We start from the raw sequence: 20,185 nt of genomic DNA, 5'->3' as shown, positions 1-20,185 counted from the left end.
TCATGTTTTTGTTAGGATTGATGTCCTAAATCTAGTGTATCTCGTGGTTTGTAGTTTTATTAACACAAATATTTATCTAATAAAATAAGAGGTATAATGTTCATATTATCAACCTCGTGGTTTGAGGTTCGATTCCCCCACCCTGCACTTTAATTACAATACTTATTAAAAAAAAAAGGAGGTATTTTATTTGACATTTAGACAGCATTAATTCAATCCAATAAACTAAGATCTAAGGTTATATAATGTGACTTGAACAGTGTTTGACATACAAGTGGTTCAAGTTCAAGTAATAACCTAAAAGGTCTACTTTAAATGGATGAAGGTTGGATGTCTTATCTTGCTACAGATATGGCTCATTTTGTAATTATTACATGAGATGTAAGTATTACAAACAATATGAACCATATTGTCCATGTAAAGACATGTGAGTGGGGTATGAAGTTTACCTTTATTGACGTTTGCAATTTTAGATACTTGACGTTTTTATGAAAAAATGTCAAGAAATAAGTTATTTTAAAGAAAAAAACATCAAGAATTATTTTTAAAAAGCGGAGGTTGTACATTTATTTCTGAAAAATATAGTACTTGACGTTTTAAAAATGTCAAATTCAATTAATGATTTCTCAAAAATACTAGAATATACTGGATAGTCAAAAATACTAGAATATACTGGACAGTACAGATTTGGACAGAAAAATGAAAAACACGAGTGCCTCACGCATCCCTTTGCTCGAATCTCTTCTCCACATTCTGATCCCTCATTTCAGCGATCTCCGCGACGAACATTTCCAAACCCTACAGTTGACCTCTTCAATTCCCTCGTAGATTCTCCAGATCCCTCCCTCAGTTCCATTTCGAAATTAATCTCTTCCGATTTACAGATTCAGAGTAGTAGCCCTAATTACGACGGACCAATCAGATTCGGTCCTTGTTCAATTCTGAAATTGAGAAACCCTAGCTTCATCTCCATCTCGGATTTCGATCAGCATCAGATATCTAGATTCTCTTCAACCTCTAAGAAAGAGAACGGGCAGAAACCGTCTGATTTCAAGCACCAAGACATTGAAGGGCCGACCGTGGAGAGAGACTTATCGGCACTGGCTAATGAAAACAGAGAGGTGGTTGAAGGGCTTCACCGATTACTGAAGTTGCGATTCAGAGTTTTGTGGCATTTGGGTTTCCTTTCTCATTGCATTCATTATGCGGCGATCTCTAAAGCCGATGATTTTTTCAAGAAAATGGAGGAACAAGGTAGGTTACAGATTCTAACGCTGAGTCTTTAGATTGGTAAGAATCTAAATGCTCTGTTTGTTAGAGTGTGAACTGTTTCTTTCGTATGTGTAACTAGATTGTCTGTTGGGGTTCTGTTTGCTTTGCTTTCAAGATGAATCCATTTGAGTTGGAAATTCTTGGATTATCTAGTCTTAACGAGTGTGTTGTGTTAGCATCAAATGACTCGAATTTTGGAAACTTTCAATGCTAATCCCACCTTTTGCTTATGCATATACCATTTAGATTACACTCGCTACTTTCTCCGTCTCTCTCGTTTGCACTCCCATTCATGTCTACACTTTAGTCTATCAATTGATCGTTTATCACTTGTTCTGACAAACATTGCTTCCAGTTGCCTTTCAATTGTTTATCAGACATGAGGATTGGAAAGAAGTTTAGTAATTTGATTATGTTGACATTGTCTTGATCAAGTAAGAAAATAATGATGCATAAATGTTCTTCTTTCCCAGGCCAAATGCTTGGAAACGGGTGAAAATATGGCTATAAAGAAGGTTTTGCAGGACATAAGATATAAGAAGCGTGAGCTCCAAAAGCATTGTTTCTTTTCCACTACTACAAAAGACAAACTATTTCTCAACTTGGTAATGGAATATGTCCCTGAAACCATGTTTCGGTTTTGAAGCATTACAGTAATGCAAATCAAAGAATGCCAATCATCTATGTCAAATTATACATGTACCAGGTATAAATAATTATCCTTTATTATCTCATTTTTCTAAACAACACACAACTTTTTTCTCATGTCAATTGTTGTTTCTTCTAGGTTTTTAGGGGCCTGGCCCATATCCACACGGTTCCTGGAGTTTGTCACCGAGATTTGAAGCCTCAAAATATTTTGGTATTGCTCTTTGATGATTTGAAAGTGAATATGGAAATTGAGATGAATTTTTGTTGAAAAGAACAGTTGTAGAGGCCTATACTTGTGTGACATGATTGCCTAATGTTCTGCTTGCTTTCTGCAGGTGAATCCCCTTATTCACCAAGTAAAAATATGTGACTTTGGAAGTGCAATAATGCTTGTACGTTGATAAATTTTCAGGTGGATCCCCTTGCTATTTAGTTTGTTAGTTAAAAGTTCCAGTTTCCCTTTATAGATCATATTTAGTATTGTCATTGACTCATTTAGGATTCAAGATCCCCTTGTTACATTGTACGTTGCATTTATAAATCTTGGAACGCTTTTCCTTGCTCAAAAGTGAGAGCTTCAAACAAACATAGCAATTGACATTCTCTCTAGGGTGTGTGAGGTGTAGGTTTTTGGTCAGTATGTAAATTTGGTTATCATAAGAGTTCATTAGTTTTTTTTTTATTGGAGCATTGGCTTCTGAAACCTATTTCTTAGACTAGATAGTAGTCACTCACTTTTACAAATCTTTCCATGAGGATTTTAACTTGCGGTGCTTAAGTTTAGTAATTTTAAGTTGTTTCAATCTTATGTTTTAGTTTTGGTATATTATTTCATTGATGTAGGTGCTCAAAGCGACGAGTTCAAGGTGGACTATATTATTCTTGTAGAGGCAGGAGCATAGTGAACGAGATTTGACTCGAATTACTTCATACGGGATTTGTAGGTGTAATTTTTTTTAATTGTTCATAGAGGGGATGGGGGTTGATTGTATAATAGAAAATTTTTTAATACGTGGGTTGATGTTGTTATACTTTTGAAATTGTTCATATCTGGTTGACTATAATGTTGGAATAATTCATATGGGGTTTTTCATATTCTTTTAACTTATAAATACTTTATGGGGTTATAATATTGACAATGTTAAAGAAGTGAAGTTTTTATAAAGAGATATTGGTGGAAATTTGGTTGATATATAAGATTGAAAATGCATGTATTGTTTATTTGATTGATGAATGTATGTCATATACATACCAAATGTGGTTGTTAGATCAAAATACAAGAGCAATTATAGGTAAAAACGTCAACATTACATATTTTTCTAAAAAAATCACAAGCAGGCTTGATATGTTCAACGTGTCAAGATTATAGATATTCTTGACATGTTTAACAAGTCAAGAACTCCCATATTCTTGACATTTCCAACATGTCAAATAGGATATATTTTGACGATTTTTCATTGTCAAGTTAAAAAATTTCTTGACGTTTTTTCCTTGTCAAGAACGCTCATATTCTTGAAATTTCAAACATGTCAAGTGTTAGTGTTTCTTGACGTTTTTAAAACGTCAAGAAAATTCACATTCTTGACACTAGCTTCCTTGACATTTTTTAAAACATCAAGAAAATTGACACTTGGCATTTGAAAAACGTCAAGAAACACCATTTTTGTAGTAGTGTATACATCGATCGGACCATGAAATAATTAGATTCTCTTTATAACATCGTTACTTGAAGAAACTAATATTTCACTAGGATGACCATCGTAACCTTAATTCTGAGTGAGTTGTGAACATTTTTTTTAAAAAAAGAGATTAAAAGTGTGTTTGGAATACATTTTTAAATGTTTAATTTAAAAAATAAGTTATTTTAGAATAATTGGAGTATTAGACAACCACTTAATTCTGTATGAGTGAGGGTGGCAATGATAGTTGACTCAACAAGCCTACCATTGGGATCTATTTAAATGCTCCCCTAACAATTGCTTCTGGGTCTTGAACAATGAAACCTCAACTTCTCATTGTCTTGAGATTAAACTATAAACTGTTTGTTCATTAGAGGAATCAATAACTGGAGGATAGTTATGAGCATTTATAAAAGGTTATCGTTGATTGGTTATATTTATGGACACAGAAATATATCTATACAGTGTGAAGAGTGCAACTATCGGTCTTTAGTAGAGTGACTGGTAGTTAATGAATATTGATTGATTGGATTAAAGAAGCTTAATTGATTAATTGATTAATCTCATATCATTGAACTTCTAATCAGTAGGTCCATAAGGTCTCCTTGTTAGCATAGTAATGAGGAATGATTTAAATTGTTCAAATCAAATGAGAAAATTTAATATTAATGAGATAAATATATAATGGTTAATTATAGATTTGATCTATAATCTAAATTATGTAAGAGAGATATATTTGAATAAGGTTCAAATATTAGATTTATATGAATCGAATTCATAAAGAGATTTATACATATAAATATTAACTCCATATTAAATATGATTTAATATAGTTATGTAATTGATTAATTAATTGTTAGTTAATTGATTAAGAAATAATGGAGATTGGAGGTTAGTATAAATATATGGTATTCATGATAACTAATTAAATGTATATATTAAATAAGATTTAATATATGGTTATTTAATTAATGTGTCAATTAGTTAAATAAAAGTTATTTAATTAATTAGTACTAAGGTATATAGAGAAATACATGGAGAAAGGGTTAACCCTTCCCATATAAATATATCCTTATAGCCCATTTAGGGCAAGAGATTTTTATCACACAAAATGCTAGCCTCCAACCTCCACTTTCTCTCTAACTTCTCTCTATAAATTCTCTTCCTTTTTTCCTCCTAAAAGTTCATGGAGACTACTCTTGAGTTCTTTGGAATCCTAGAGAATAGCAAGGTAACTTTATTGGTGGTCTCCTTCTTCTTGGAGAAGTTCGAGATCGTTAATAATGGTTGAAAAGGAAAGCTAGAGGAATCTACAAATGTGAGTTTTCATTTCTCCTCTTCTTCCTCTTTTCTAGCATGCTTATGTTTTATTTGAATGTTTATCTGACAAATGCATATTTTATTTTACTGTTTTTGTTTCCATAAAATTAAATGTCTAAATTTAAGGTGTTCACACGCTTCTGCGGGAATTCAGTTCTTATAGTTTGCCCAAAAGGACTCATCAAATTAGCTTGGTCTTAAGTGGAAGCAAGAGCATCGGAGTAGATGAAATAACCTTCAACAATAGATGCTTTACGTTGTTTTTCTTTGGCATCATTCTTTTTTTTTTTTTTTTGGTTCTTTCTTTTTAAAATGAAGCAGTCTTGAATTATATGATCTTTCTTCTTGCAGTACTTATATCTCAATTTCTGTTTAGTTTTCTTATCTTCATTTTGATGTTGTTTTCCGTTCTTCCATTGGTTAATTAAGGTTTATTTTTAATATACAAACCTTCTCAGTGAGTTGTTCCCTTTTAGAGGATTGTATTTCCATTTCTCTAGTTTTAAGGGCTTAAATAATAATGTCAATTGTGATAGCATCTCTCTCATATTTTAGAGCATTCTTGACTTCTCTATAAGCTTCATGTGGGAAGTTAATAAGCATAAATGCTTCATTCTCTTCACCAAGTTTTTCTCTAAGACTTTTAAATTCCGTAACAAGTTTCTTGTATTTATCTAAATTGTCTAACAGGGGCTTGGAAGGATCCATATTGAAGGTAAAAGAACCTTTTCCTTAGATACATTTTATTAGAGAAGTTTTTCTTAGCATATAATTCTTCAAGTTTGGTCCAGATTTTGTATGTTGTCTCTTCTTCAATAATTTGCCTCAGGACACCGTCTCTCATATTCAAAATGAGTGTTCCATAAGCTATTAACTCCATGTCTTCCTTTTCCTGTGCAGTCACCATTTATGGGAGTTTTGATGGATCCAAGAGGGCCTTAAGAGCCTTTTGCTGACCAAGCAAAACTCTAATTTTTGCCTTCCACAAGGCAAAATCACCCTTACCATTAAACTTTTCAAACTCCACTTTAGCTACTGTCATCTCAAGTAAGAAACAATCTTGAACTTCCAAGATTTACTTTCTTGCTGATAGAACAACTCTGATACTACTTTTGTTGGGTTTTGATCTTAGGAGGATCACTAGCACAGGCCCAAATGTGAATCACACGTCCAAGAAAGTGTGTAAGAAGCCCACTTAGTAAGCCTTGGCTCGAGCACTGCTTTCAATAGGTGGAAAGGAAAGCTGAGAAGCATCCACAACAAGAAGCTGAGCCTTTTACACGTGGGTGGATGAGATGGAGAGATCTTCACCTACTTGTGCTTACTCAAATGGTAAACATTCTCAAATTTTTCTCTTTCACTAACTCACAAAGGACGAAACCTAAACATTCTCACATTTCTCTATTTCACTAACAGAACGAAACCACTCTGTAAAAAAAACTCTCTCTGTAATGGATGTCTATTTGTTGCCTGGAAAGGAAAAAAGGAGCAAGAGGAAAGGAGAGAAGTAGAGGGAGAAGAAGATACACAGGGGAGTTAACGTGGCTCGGCCACACAAAGCCTACATTCATGGGAAGAATGTTTCTTAAAGAAAAGATCACAAGTATAGTGCCATTAATTTGATAAATGGCACTTCATCCTCTCACTTTGAAGTTGAATCTATCCTACTTGAAATCCTTGATCTTGTATCAGCCTTCAAATTTATCTCTTTTCATCAGTTAATAGGAAGGCGAATGTTGTTGCTCATGAAGCTGCAAAGAGGGCTAGAAATTTTAATTATTCTGGATTTTGGTGTAGTAGATTTCTTTCTTGGGCTTCGAACCTCGTAAATAATGATGTAATTTCCAATATTCCCCTTGAGGCTTAATGAAACTCTCTCTCTCTCTCTTTTTTTTAAGAAAAAGAATCAAATACAAAAACCAAAAACCAAATGGTTACCAAACATGACTTTTAATTTTTCAAGTTTTTGTCTAATAGGATGCACTTAATGCATCAATAATATCTCATCATTCATTCAAAGTGTAACATCAATAATATTTCATTACATAGGTGTTAGTAGTTTATCTACACTCATTCAAAATTGATTAAAATTTTAACAGAAGTGTATCAATAGTATATAAGTAGTCATTAAAAAATAATTTCAAGTATATTATTTATGTATTAGTAGTATAACAACATTCTTTCTAAATCCTTTTCAAGTAAAATATTAGTGTCTCAATAGTATATTGATTATATTGATTATAATTAAATTTCAAGTATAACATTGGTGTATTGGGTTATAAAAAGTATAATGTTGGTATATTAATAGTATGCCAATATCAATTCAAAATTATTTTAAATATGACATTAGGACAACACTAATACATCAGTAGTATATAACTATGCATTTAAAATTTAATGTCAAATATAATAATGGTGTATCAATAGTTTATCAACATACATTCAAAATGATTATATGACGAATTGAACCATTATAAGATATAATGATATACTAGAATGATAATACTCTGAAACAAATTAATAAGAGCTCAGATTAAGTTTGCAAATAATAACAACAAATGCATGAACACTAGTTAACGAATAAATTTGATATTTACTAAAGTAATATAAACAGATATAAACTCTAATACATAATTTATTTATTTTTATCATATTCGTAAGTAAAAAAAAAAACATTATTACCCCATTTGTTAACCATTTTGTTTTGGTTTTTGGTTTTTGAAAATTAAATTTACTCCCTATTTCTTACTATGATTTATATCTTTTACAACTACAATGATTGAATTCTTAACCAAACTCCAAAAATAAAAATAAGTTTTCAAAAGCTATTTTTTTAGTTTTAAAAAATTGGCTTGGTTTTTTTAAAACTATTGATAAAAGGTAAATAACAAACGAAGAAATTTAAAAATAGAGGTAATGTATATAAACTTAATTTTAAAAAACAAAAAGAATAAAAAATCAAATGAGAAAATTTTTTCATACTATCTTCATTCATTACTTGCGACAAATAGTATATTTAAGAATTATATGTAGGTCCACGAATCAAAGGTTTGTTTATGAATTTAATTTATCTTCTGATTTTTTTTTTTTTTTTTTGTTTGTATAACTTTTTTTAGAAATATCTATATGATACAGCAACGGCAAGAAACTCATCTTCTAACCACAATTGAACTATGTTATATATTTAACGATCTAAACACGTTGGTAATTTCTAATCTAATGTTTTGAGAAAGGGAATAAAATCTCTGAAGTAATCATCCTGCTGATGATGATCAGGCAGATGAAATTTTCTGCAGATTTGTGAAACCATATGGCTAAATAGAAGTAGTGGTAGACGATTGGGTGGAGAGATATCCTGTTCCCAATAAAGTCATTGAAGATTGATCGGCGGACATTGGAAATCCAATCGGAAAGAATGGAGGCTTCGACGGTTGAGGAAGGTGAATCGATTTGCTTCCAAGCATTAAAACAACCATCGACATGGTGGGTCTGATGCTAGGGTCTTCTTGTACACACAGCAGAGCAATTTGGATCCATCTCAGAGCTTCACTTAAAGAGCATTCTCCAACCAAGTTCGGATCAACCATTTCCTCTTCTTTTCCTTCCTTCCATAGTTGCCATGCCTGATTGTGTTTAAATAATGTGTATTGTAAGAACCTCGCCCCACACAAACCCTAAGAATTTGACTCCGATGCATAGACTAGGAAAGAATCTTTACCTGTGATAGAAGGCTCTGTTTATTGTCTACTTTGAAGAAACCGCTGTTCTTTCTTCCGCTTATCACTTCTAACATTAAAATACCAAAACTGTAAACGTCAGACTTTATCGAAAACACTCCCTCCATTGCATATTCTGGTGCCATATATCCACTGCAGAAGTGATTAGAATGATAGGGAAAGTGGATTAGATGCAAATACTGACAACAATTGATACAAATTGATACTGTTCTATTCATGGAAATATCTTATGCTTAATGACTTACAAAGTGCCAACAACTCTATTGGTGCTAGCCTCAACTTGCTTGCCTCCGAAAATTCTGGCCGTTCCAAAGTCCGATATCTTTGCATTCATCTCATCATCCAACAACACATTGCTAGCTTTCAAATCCCTATGAATGATTTTGAGCCGCGAGTCTTCGTGTAGATATAGAATTCCTTTTGCAACTCCATTGATGATGTTGTTGCGCTTAAGCCAGTCGAGTTGTTTGCATTTAACTGGATCTGCATTGCAGTATGAACAAGAAGAGATAAACTTTCCTGATAACCATCCTTACTGTTTTGATTTCAATGAAGCAGAAAGCATATGAAGAATGGAAACTGAACAAACCAAATAAGAAGGCATCTAGACTAGTGTTTGCCATGTACTCATAGACAAGTAGCTTCTCCACTCCCTCCAGACAGCATCCCAAAAGTCTGACCAGATTTTTGTGTTGAAGCTTCATTATGACCATGACTTCATTCTTGAACTCATCGTGACCTTGACTCGACTTAACCGACAGTCGTTTTACAGCTATTTCTTCCCCGTTCATCAACTTTCCCTGGATGTATTTACAACTTAGCAAACCGAAAGAAAGCAACAAATAGCACAGGGATAACTGATGCATGTAGTTCTGAGCAAAGGACCAGATAGTTGTTCTTTGCTATATGTACATCATGCCACTTCTTAAATTCGTATTAGTATCCTAAAACCATTTCCAGCTAACCTTGAAAACGGGACCAAAACCGCCTTCTCCAAGTCTATTTGCATCTGCAAAGTTGTTTGTAGCAGCCTGAAGGGTGATGAAACTGAAGTAATGCATTTCTTCATCATTGTCTCTATCTTGTGAATGCAAATCTTGCTTCATCAATTCTGCGGACTTTGCATCTCCCAAATTTCGCAACAGAACTTGTTCACCTGTGTCCATCTCTGAATGTATGAATTTGATATATCACAATATTTTATTTGAACTAAAGCCTGACTAGTGCAGTCTTAACATAAAGTATTCGCTTTTCTTACCCCGTCTCTTCTTTGACAAAAGTAAACAATACAATAGACTTGCAAGAATTGCTACTGCTGCAACTGTTGATATAGTGATTATTGCAATCATTTTCCCGCTCAATCCTGTTTAAGCATTAGACAACAATTTTGAGCAAACAAGAAATTACAGTTTGAGTAAATGAAAGCTTTCATAAAAAATCTATACTCTGTCTCTCACCATAAAGTTTTAGAGATTCTCTTTTATGTTCTAACCATGCTGAACTCATTTTCTTCCTTCTCAGTCCCAAATTTTATTTAGTTCTTGGTCCCACACCTACAGAAGTTCTCACCCTTTCTACCTTTGGTCTAAGCATTATGCTTTTGAATTCTATTTATAACGTCTCAAACTTAGAGATGTTATCCCTACTTTTTATGATAAAAGCTTTTTCACTTAAAATTTATCTCAAAAACTATGTTCAGATCACAACACAAGCCATAAACTAAAAATAAGTCAGCTTAGAAATGCAAACATAAGTCAAAAGATGTAAAAGAAGCTGCCATTTGAATCACCTTGAGACGAAGCTGGTAGGTGATAGAAAAGGTATTGCTCGTACGTTATGCTACAACTTGGACCCAAAATTCTCCATCCCACTCTCGCTTTGTAAACCTGCCTGATGTCCTCCAATAGAGCCGTCAAACATGTACCACACTCACTACTTTTGAGATCCCTTGTGCACTGAACCAATCCATAGCGTGTCCCACGCTTATCCAACTTGTTTGCCTTGAACATCATCTCTAACCCTGCAGCTTCACTGGCCATCTGAGACAACAGAGCAGGCCCATCAATATTCCGATCATCTGGCAATGTCTGGTTCCCGGAATCGCCCATGAGGAATCTCGGCGACAGCTCTACAATCCCCAAGAAGTTCTTGTCTGAGTATCTCAGCATACACTCATCGTACCATATTGTTGCGTTAACTCTTAAACGGCATTTATCGCCTAATTCTTTGCTTGCGGCACTGACACAACTGTGACAGTAATCGCTGTTCATATCGCCTCGACAAAGGACGAGGCCGTATAGTCCATTGAAGGTTCTGTTGTAGAAGCTGTCAGAGGAAGCTTCTGATAGGGAACTCAGCAGGCCATTGAGATCCGAACCCAGATTAGAATTGGCTGTGTTATTACTTGGCGATGAACAGATGTGGAACCTATATTTGGGTTCGAAATGATGGGAGCGGCTAAGCCCAAAGATTGAAATCAGAACTAGCAACGAAATTGGCAAAGATCTGCAATTGAGAAAACAGAACATGATTTTTGTTTGGAATAGCTGATTAAGAGACGAACTTTTTCTTGAAGAGATGAAAACAGATAATTGAAATATCTCTAGCACCTTTCGTTGTACAATTAATTCAGAGGAAACGGTTTGGAGCCACTTGTTTCGATGTTATTTTCTACATTTATTTGCAGTAGAAAAGACTCAGTCATCATGTCATGGTGTGCTCTGTTGGGTTTGATACAAATTTGAATATTCAGAAGTGGATGAGCCATATTAAATACTCCCCCAACAAAGTAAGTATGTGTCACAATTCAAGATGAGAAACGTCTGGGATTTTACCAATTGACTGCTTCGACTGGTTTCCTCAAGCAGAGAAGACGAGGAAACTTTGTGATCAGAGAAGACAATGTTGAACACAACCAGCACTCAGGAAACTGACAGTTCCCTCATTAATTTACATTCAACTGCATTGCTCGAGTTTTATATGCAATGATTTTATTGGGCTTGAGTCATCTTTTGGAGTTGGTTTCTATTTATTCTCTAAATTTTAATGTTACACTTTTATTTTATGTTTTAAATTTAATTTCCTATTCTTTTTCTTTTTTCTTTTTTCTTTTTTCTTTTTTCAAATTTTAGATTCAGTTTTTATTTGATATTTAAGTTTTAAAATATCATGTCAAACTTAACATAATTCAATTGTTGTTATTTAATGACATTAATTAAATCTTTATGTTTTCTTTCCTCTCTTTTTAATAGGATAAAAATAGAACTTATGCTAAATATATGTTTTAGTCCTGAATGATGAGTATATTGTTCAATTTGGTTCATAATTTTTTTAAAAAAAATATTAATTTCATACCTTTTTCTTTTTTTTTTTTTTTTTTTGACAAAGGGTTTCAATATCAACTCTTACTCTCGATCTTTTTTGTTTTGTTTTGTTTAGATTCAGTCGTTTTGTCACTAAACATTAAAATTAACTAATGATACATTAACGCCATAATAGTCTTTATTAATTGAGTTTAAAATACTATGTATTTTAATTTGGTGATGTAAGCATACCACAGAACCATAAAGTAAAATATTTATTTGTTTTATTTGACTTAATACGAAAATTTTTATTTTTTATTATTTTTTCAGTACATAGGGTTAGGAGTTTGAACTACATACTTTTTGATCGATAACTACAATATAGATAAGTTAGGATCACTTTGGCAATAGGTAAATTTTATTTGTTTAAAAAAATATGTAAAACTTATCGTTAAAGAAAAAGGAGAAATAACACTTGAAATGTTGTTACAGGAAATTGACCCATTGAAATATTAATACAATAATAAATGACACCCACATTCCAAATTCATTTTTATCATCACTCTTTTAGGAGGTGTTTAGGACAAGGACGGCTCTAGAACTATAATAACCACATCTTACTACAATAAATACTATTTTGTAATCCCCAATTAGCTACCGTCAATACTATTTCAAAACTTCTATTTGCTACAATATTTACTATTTACTACAGTTTTTACTATTTTTACTTCATCATTTTTTTTATTCTTTCCATCGTGTTTACTATTTCCTTCTACTATTATAACTCATACTAAAATAATCTACACTTTAAACACAAACTATTATAACCCAACTATAATAACTTAGGACTATAATAACAAACTTCTTGTTTCAAAGGTCTCCTTAATATTTAGTTGTGAGGACTTAGTTGAAAAAAATCACAAAACCTTTGCAATACATATATATTAGAAAAGATCATGAAATTATTGTTAAAAGAACTAAATTGGGAAAAGATCAAAACATTAAGAACTAAAATATAATTAAGTCAACATGTGCAAAGTTGGATTAAGATATTATAACCCAAGAATAAAAAAATAAAAAAAGGTCGAAGGTTCACATTTTCTCCCGTTCGGTAAAATATAAATTTAGTAGGAACAGAAACTTGTCATGTAAATAGATTATCAACATCCCTCAAAGGCAATGGCTTTCGGAAGATTTAATCAAATAATAATGATCTATATGAATCAAATCAAAATTCTATAGAGACAAACAATAACTTAAAAAAGAAAAAAAATTTGGGTGTTCCTTTTAAATATACCTATGTTAGTGCATCTTAATTATTGTCCAATAAAATAATGTCTTATGGTATTTTTGTTCTTTTAAAAGATATTTTTTTAATTCTATTTTTATGTGGTTAATAAATGGAGAGTATAAGGGTTAGGTTGCATATAATCATTTCTCTAACTTAAACTATTTATGAGCAACAATTACAATTGAAAAAATAGTACAATCTACGACTACAGATGTCTACGGAGCAGGATAGGGCTAGGGATGCCATTCCTCGTCTCCATCCCTGCTCCCCATTTCATTTTCCATCCTCATGAAATTCTCTACAGAGATCGGGATGAGGATTTCCCGTGGGGATCAGGTTCTCACAGGAAATTTTTTCCTATTAGTTTGTCTTTTATTAAAAAAAAAACCAATTCATTTAAATCACTAATATAGACAAATTTTAAATAAATAATTAACTTTATCACTAAAATTATTATGGTTAGTTTTATATGACAATTTGAATTTAAAATAACTTACTCAAATTTTGGCTTAAAAAAACTAATCAACTTTTTTAGTAGAAATAAATAAATAAAAATCAAATAACTCACATATATAATCTTAGATATGTCCAATTTTCCTGCGCGCACAGGGCCTCGCGGGCCCTACCCCGTGTCGGGAATGGGGAAGGGAGTGAGAAAAAAGTTCTCTTTGAGCTAAACTGGGATGGGGAGGAGGAGTGCATTCCTTGTGCCCATCCCCACCCTGCCCCGATTAGCCTTTATTTATTTATTTATTAAAAATTTTTAATGTTATGTTATTATTATTATTATATAAACATTACATTTAAATTTCAAGTTGGATTGTTTATCGGTCAAGATAATAAATATGTTTAAATTTAATATTTACATTTATATTTATTTCTTTCCACTAAAAAATTTGATTAGTTTTTTTAGGACAAAATTTGAGTAATTTATCTTTAAATTCAAATTGTCAAGTAAAGCAAACCATAATAAACAATTTAGTGATAGAGCTAAATTATTTATTTAAAATTTACTCACATTAGTGATTTAAATTACTTACTTTTTTAAGAAAAAAACTAATGAGAAAAAATTTCCCACTGGAACCCGATCCCTACAAATTCCCTAAGGGATTACTCGCCATGATACCTATGGGGAATTTCACGGGATGGGAAATGAAATATGGAGTGGAGATGGGGACAGGAAATGACATCCTCGGTCCTGCCCCGCCCCCGTGGACATCTCTATATAATCTAAATTAAATATTCAATTTAAACATATTCATTATCTTAACCAATAAACAAACTTGAAATTTAAATATAATGTTTATATAAGGAGTCTTTTCAAATGTAATAAAAAAACCCAAAATCTTTACATGAATAGCGAAATTTGAACCCAACCTAAAACGATCAAAGAAAAATCCAACCCACGATAGTGAAATAGTATCTCCAACCCACACGAATAACCAGCCGATTAATTACAATTAATCAGATTACCCTTCAACTGAGCCGATATCCACGCTCGCGTTTGATACCCATCCTCTTCCCACATCTTCTTCCAACATCTTCTTCTTCATCAAATAGTGTACGATAACCATCTATCGTTTCTATATAGTAAACACTAATATCTATTTCTATAGTTTCTTTATGGTTTGCACTCTATATCTACTTCTATATAGTAAACACTAATATCTATTTTTATTTTAATAATGCTTATTTAATAATGTACTTGTATGTCAACTATCTATCTTAAGAACTTTATCAAAAACTTTAACATCAATACATTATTATTGGTACATTTGAATTAAGATAGACAGAGATAGAGCACTGTCTTTTCTATCTCAGATAGACAATGATAAGTAAACACTAATATCTGTTTCTATAATTTCTATATCATTTGCACTCTTTATTTCTATATTTGTTTAGTTGAGTGAATCTATTATTGATAATTTTAAATTGAGATAGATAGAGATAGAATACTATTTCAGATAGATAGTGATGGACTTTAATGGTAAACATTAATATCTGCTCTAGATTTCTATATTTATTTAGTTGAGTGGATCTATTATTGATAACTTTGAATTGACGACAAAATGATTGCAATTAGATCATTTTATTTAATTTAATAAAAGGACCTAATTGCAACCATTTTGAAACTACAAGAGGGTAATTGAATGAATTGAAAGTTGAGGGGTGTGATTGTAACCAATTCCATAGTTCAGGGGTGGTTTTTGCAAATTTTCTTTCATTTTTGTTTTTTGTCCCATGAAGTAACTTCACGAGAAAAACTTACAACATTATGAAAAAATAAAAACGTCCCGTGAAGATGAATAGATTGTCCCGTGAAGTAACTTCATGAGATAAACTTACAATATTATGAAAAAAGAAATACGTCTCGTCAAGATGAATAGATTGTCTTGTGACGTTACATGAGACAAAAGATAAAAATGAACTCAATTCTACGAGAGACAAAAGTCAGTCTTTTGTCTCGTAAAGTTGAGTTCATTTCTATCTTTTGTCTCATGAAGTAACTTCACAAGACAAACTTATAACTTTATGAGACAAACTATGGACTCTTTTGCTTGTCTCGTAATGTCATAAGTCTATCTTGTAAAGTTACTTCACGAGACAAAATACTTACTTACGAACTCAACTTTATGAGACAAACAACTACTTTTCAAAATAAAAAAAAATAAAAGACTACTTTTCAACATACTTGCCTCTTTTGGAACTCTCAAGTGAATATCAATCAAAGATAGAGTTCTATCTTTTTCTATCCCTGATAGACAAAGATAGACATTTATCTCTGTCTATCACATAGAGTTCTATCTTTGTCTATCACAGATAGACAAAGAGTGTCTATATTTGTCTATCTGAGATAAATAGAGATAGAGCACCATCTCTGTCTATCTGAGATAGACAAGTAATGATACTATACATCATCAATCATTTATGCGCTTTCAGTTGAATAAGATATTGATCGTGTTCAAAATTTTAAGAATCCAATGTTCCAACCATATAAGCTATTATAAATCGAGTGAAGATCAATCAAAGATAGAGTTCTATCTTTCTCTATCCTTGATATGGCACTATCTCTATCTATATCGACCCATTTAGATCTAATCCTCCCTAAGATGAACAACATGTACTAATTTTGAATTTTCGCCTAAATGGTTTCAACAATAGCTTTGTAGTGTTGTATACAACAACTTATTGGAATTGTGGAGGAAAAGTTCAATAACTTGATTTATGAATTAGGGCATACAAGAACCGTTGTTATCCTTTGAGTTTTTCTTTTAATGTTTTTTTGGTAGAATAAAACATTAAAGTGAAGAGAATATTGTGAAATTCGAAGAAGAAGGATTGTTCTTCACTCGACAACGAAATGTGCAATATTACGAGGCAATGGAAGAAGGAGAATAAGTATTGTACTTGTGTGATTGAAGGAATCGATAAAGAAGAATGAAAACCTCTAAGCTATGTGGTAAAGAACAATGAAATCGATCAATGAAGAAGAAGAAGAAAATGAATTAGAATCGGCGAATGATCAAAATTGAACGAAATTGTTTTAGAATTGAATGATAATAAAGCTCAAAAGAAGAAGAAGAAGTAGAATTAGAAGATCGAAAATCGTCGTAGGAAATCGATGGTAGTTTTGATTTTTTTTTTTGTAAAAAAAATATCCGTTGATATGATTTTTACCATAGTATGTAAACAGTTTGTATTTTTTTCTATTTTTGCCTATTTCTCTTTATATAATAATAATAATAATAATATAATTATACTAAATAAATAAATAGAGACAAACTGGGGTGGGGGCAGGAGCAGGGAATGCATTCTCCGTCCCCGTCCTCATTTACCTCACAAAGAATTTTTTCCCCACCCCCTCTCCCATTTCTCGCCTAATCGGGGAATCCCCGCGGGACCAAAATTGGACATTTCTACCTACGACCGATTGCTATGGCTAAGTAGAAGCACTAGTGGATGACTGATATGTGGTGTGTAACCCTGTCCCAGTTTCAGTTGTTGAATATTGATATCTACTTAAGACCCTCTACCTATAAGAAATGGAGGTTTTGATGGCTGAGGAAGGTGAGTCGATTAACTTCCAAGCATTAGAACAACCATTTACATGGTGGGTCTGATGTTATGATCTTCTTGCACACACAGCAACCCTATGTGGATCCATTTTACAGCCTCACTCTCAGGACAATCTCTAGCCAAGTTCTTGTCTATCATTTCTTCTACTCTCCCATCACTCCATAGCTCCTATGCATGTTAAATTGTTATCTTGTTAAACAACGATCACAAAAATGAGAGGGAGAGTTTTCAAAGTTTATGTTTGATAAAGAACAAAACCATACATACATATGACAAGAGGTTCTGCGTTCTGTCCATGTTCAGAAAACCAATGTTTTTTCTCCCACTAATCACTTCTAGCATAAGAACTCCAAAACTATATACGTCGGACTTAACTGAGAAAACTCGCTCCATAGCATACTCTGGTGCCATATAGCCACTGCAGGATTGATAATTGCGACCAATGAGCAACAAATGTGAAAGAAAAACAATGATGCAAATTTTTGTATGCTTAATATACTTTTAGATAGGATAACAAGCTTTTCAATATTTTCACCTTACAATAAATCTATTGAAGTGTAAGGTTACATGCCTAAAATTCTCTATATGAATGGAGATGTTGTTTTTACTTTGGATCTTTTCTACTTCAAACTTATGTGCAATTTGTATATACATTTCCAATACATATATATGAAAGTATGGTTGAATGACTTACTATGTTCCAACTATTCTATTGGTGCCGGCATCAATTTGCTTGCCTCCAAATATGCTTACAGTCCCAAAGTCTGATATCTTTGGATTCATCTCCTCATCTAACAGTACATTGCTTGCTTTGGAATATCTATGGATGCTTTTGAGTCAAGAATCTTCATGGAGGTAGAGAATTCCTCTTGCAATCCCGTTGACAATGTTTTCGCACTTGAGCCAATCAAGTTGTTTGCACTCCAATGGATATGTCATTGCAATTAGATTAGTAAAAGCATATGACATGGATTCTACCTTTCCACGAGGTTGGAAAAAGATGTATGGAGAATGAAAATGAAAGTATATGAGAGAAAAATGGCTAACCAAACAAGAAAGCACCAAGGCTAGTATTTGCCATGTACTCATAGACTAGAAGTTTTTCTTCTCCTTCAACACAACATCCCAAGAGCCTGACCAGATTCTTATGTTGAAGCTTCCAAATGACCTTTGCTTCATTCTTGAACTCTACATGTCCTTGACTTGATTTTGTTGATAGTCTTTTCACTGCTACTTTCTCACCAACCATCAGCTTTCCTTGATCAATAAATGAACACATGATATTGTCATATAGTTGTTCTAACACTCCTTACAAATAAAATAAAACTTTCACATCTCAAACTTTTGATTCATTAACCTTGTAGGTGCGACTTGAAGTGAAACGATCTGCTCGAAACTACTCGATAACGAAGAACGATGCACGATTGAACTTGATACTCAAATATTCGATGTGATTTGAATGATGAATGAATGACGCACGATTTTCAGGAAAGAAAACAATGGTATGAACAAGAAAGATAGGCAATAAGATGAAGCACAATGTTTACGTGGTTCGACAAGATTGTTTGCATCCACAAGAAGATCTAAGTTCTTTACTAATAAAGATTTCATATAGGTTTTTTTTTTGTTTACAGAAAACTAGGAAAATGATGATAACTTTTTTCTATTTTGTTTTAAAGATCAGAGGTATTTATAGAGTATACCAGCTAATCGTTTACATCACAAAGTTAGTTATAAACAAATAAAAGACTGAGGTATTTGAGTTAAAGCTTCTTCAAATTCTTCACCTTGACTCTAATGCCTTGCAATCTTTTGATCTTCCCGATTCTGACCATTTTGTCTACCTTGTGTCTGGAAGTTCGAAACCAACTTATTCTAAACATTTAAAGAATTTAAGCTTTGAAACAAGTTTTGTTAACATGTCAGCTGCATTGTCTGAAGTATGAACCTTCAAAATTTCTATCTCCCCTGTCTTAATTTTATCTCTAATGAAATGATACTTGATATCAATGTGCTTAGTTTTAGTGTGGTATTGTGGATTTCAGGACAAATGGATAGCACTTTGGTTGTCACAGTAGAGTTTCACCACTATTTGATCTATTCCAAAGTCTTTCAGCAATCCCTTTAGCCACAATGCCTCCTTGATTGTTTCTGTTAAACTCATATATGAAGGATCTCATATCTAAGAGTTCCATGAGCGTGTTCGGGTCGCTCAGATCTCACAGTGACCGACATACAACATTATACATTCATACGAACAGTTATGCAAAAAAACACTAATTATCGTCATGCAAAGAACAAGGTAAATAACAAGGGAGAGAGTTCCATACTAGTTGAAGACAATTTTCGAACTTTGGAACTCAACGCAGCGGAACCCTCTAAGCGATCTACCAATGCCCAGCAGTAGCGTCAACAACAACAGCACGAATAACTGCACAAACACGAACGCCGCGGGGACGAAACCACCACTAAAGAGCCCCAGGTATTCTCGGAGTGAAAACCCAAAAGGTGGTCTTTGGTGAATTTGGTAGAGGAAGGAAGAAACACGAATCGTGTAGGCGATCAGTAAGTGAGAGGGAAAAAGACGTTGTCGCATAGCAGATTGCTTATCATTTAGGAGAAGCTACACGATCGTGTAAGATTTACTGAATGATCGTTTAGAAAAAGGTATACGATCGTTTAGAAAATTCGGCACACTATATGATCGTTTAGAGAAGCTATGCGATCATGTCGACAACAGTGTGCGATTGATTAGTCACGAGGTGGACGATCGTTTAGGGGAAGAGGAGTTATCGTATAATCTCTCGATTTTTTTAAGTGATCGTTTAGGAAACACCAGCGTGCTCTCTCTTTTCT

The 20,185-nt window shown here is 32.9% G+C and overlaps 1 protein-coding gene, 1 long non-coding RNA gene and 2 pseudogenes across 8 annotated transcripts; 2 read left to right on the top strand and 2 right to left on the bottom strand.

The window, feature by feature from the left end:
• Positions 1-315: 315 nt before the first annotated feature.
• LOC150037023 (uncharacterized) lies at positions 316-1,517 on the top strand (annotated as a pseudogene). Its single transcript, XR_016528459.1, has 2 exons — positions 316-363; positions 681-1,517. The product of XR_016528459.1 is annotated as an uncharacterized LOC150037023 (transcript).
• Positions 1,518-4,688: 3,171 nt separating this feature from the next.
• Positions 4,689-6,794, top strand: LOC120073992 (uncharacterized). Of its 3 annotated transcripts, none has more exons than XR_005480856.2 (5): positions 4,689-4,920; positions 5,613-5,637; positions 5,823-5,969; positions 6,055-6,254; positions 6,339-6,794. It is a non-coding gene; the product is annotated as an uncharacterized LOC120073992 (long non-coding RNA). The 3 variants fall into 3 exon arrangements; XR_005480855.2 differs by having other exon boundaries at positions 5,049-5,637; XR_005480857.2 differs by lacking the exon at positions 5,613-5,637.
• Positions 6,795-8,079: 1,285 nt separating this feature from the next.
• Positions 8,080-11,600, bottom strand: LOC120072547 (cysteine-rich receptor-like protein kinase 8). 4 transcript variants are annotated; one of them, XM_090312075.1, is made up of 8 exons: positions 11,269-11,600; positions 10,449-11,164; positions 9,918-10,022; positions 9,625-9,827; positions 9,249-9,459; positions 8,905-9,142; positions 8,641-8,791; positions 8,080-8,545 (listed from the first exon to the last, which is right to left on the bottom strand). In XM_090312075.1, exons 2-8 carry the CDS (start codon positions 10,927-10,929, stop codon positions 8,237-8,239), a joined length of 1,698 nt encoding a protein of 565 aa, XP_090168201.1. In that variant the 5' UTR covers positions 10,930-11,164; positions 11,269-11,600; the 3' UTR covers positions 8,080-8,236. The 4 variants fall into 4 exon arrangements, with proteins under 4 accessions (XP_090168201.1, XP_090168202.1, XP_090168200.1 ...); XM_090312076.1 differs by having other exon boundaries at positions 9,625-9,815; XM_090312074.1 differs by lacking the exon at positions 11,269-11,600 and having other exon boundaries at positions 10,449-11,262.
• Positions 11,601-17,192: 5,592 nt separating this feature from the next.
• Positions 17,193-18,608, bottom strand: LOC150037022 (cysteine-rich receptor-like protein kinase 10; annotated as a pseudogene).
• Between the last annotated feature and the right edge of the window lie 1,577 nt (positions 18,609-20,185).

The sequence above is a fragment of the Benincasa hispida genome, chromosome 3 (genome assembly GCF_027475165.1).
Source record: "Benincasa hispida cultivar pf3 chromosome 3, pf3_genome.v1.1, whole genome shotgun sequence".
Taxonomy (NCBI): domain Eukaryota; kingdom Viridiplantae; phylum Streptophyta; class Magnoliopsida; order Cucurbitales; family Cucurbitaceae; genus Benincasa; species Benincasa hispida.
This window is presented reverse-complemented; position numbering and strand designations above follow the sequence as displayed.

Excerpts from the sequence above, each read along its gene's own strand:
- LOC120072547 (XM_090312074.1), bottom strand. The coding sequence starts at position 11,187 with ATGTTCTGTTTTCTCAATTGCAGATCTTTGCCAATTTCGTTGCTAGTT. Across the intron at positions 10,023-10,448 it reads CCTACCAGCTTCGTCTCAAG|GATTGAGCGGGAAAATGATT; the intron begins GTGATTCAAATG and ends ATGCTTAAACAG. Across the intron at positions 9,828-9,917 it reads TTTGTCAAAGAAGAGACGGG|AGATGGACACAGGTGAACAA; the intron begins GTAAGAAAAGCG and ends TCATACATTCAG.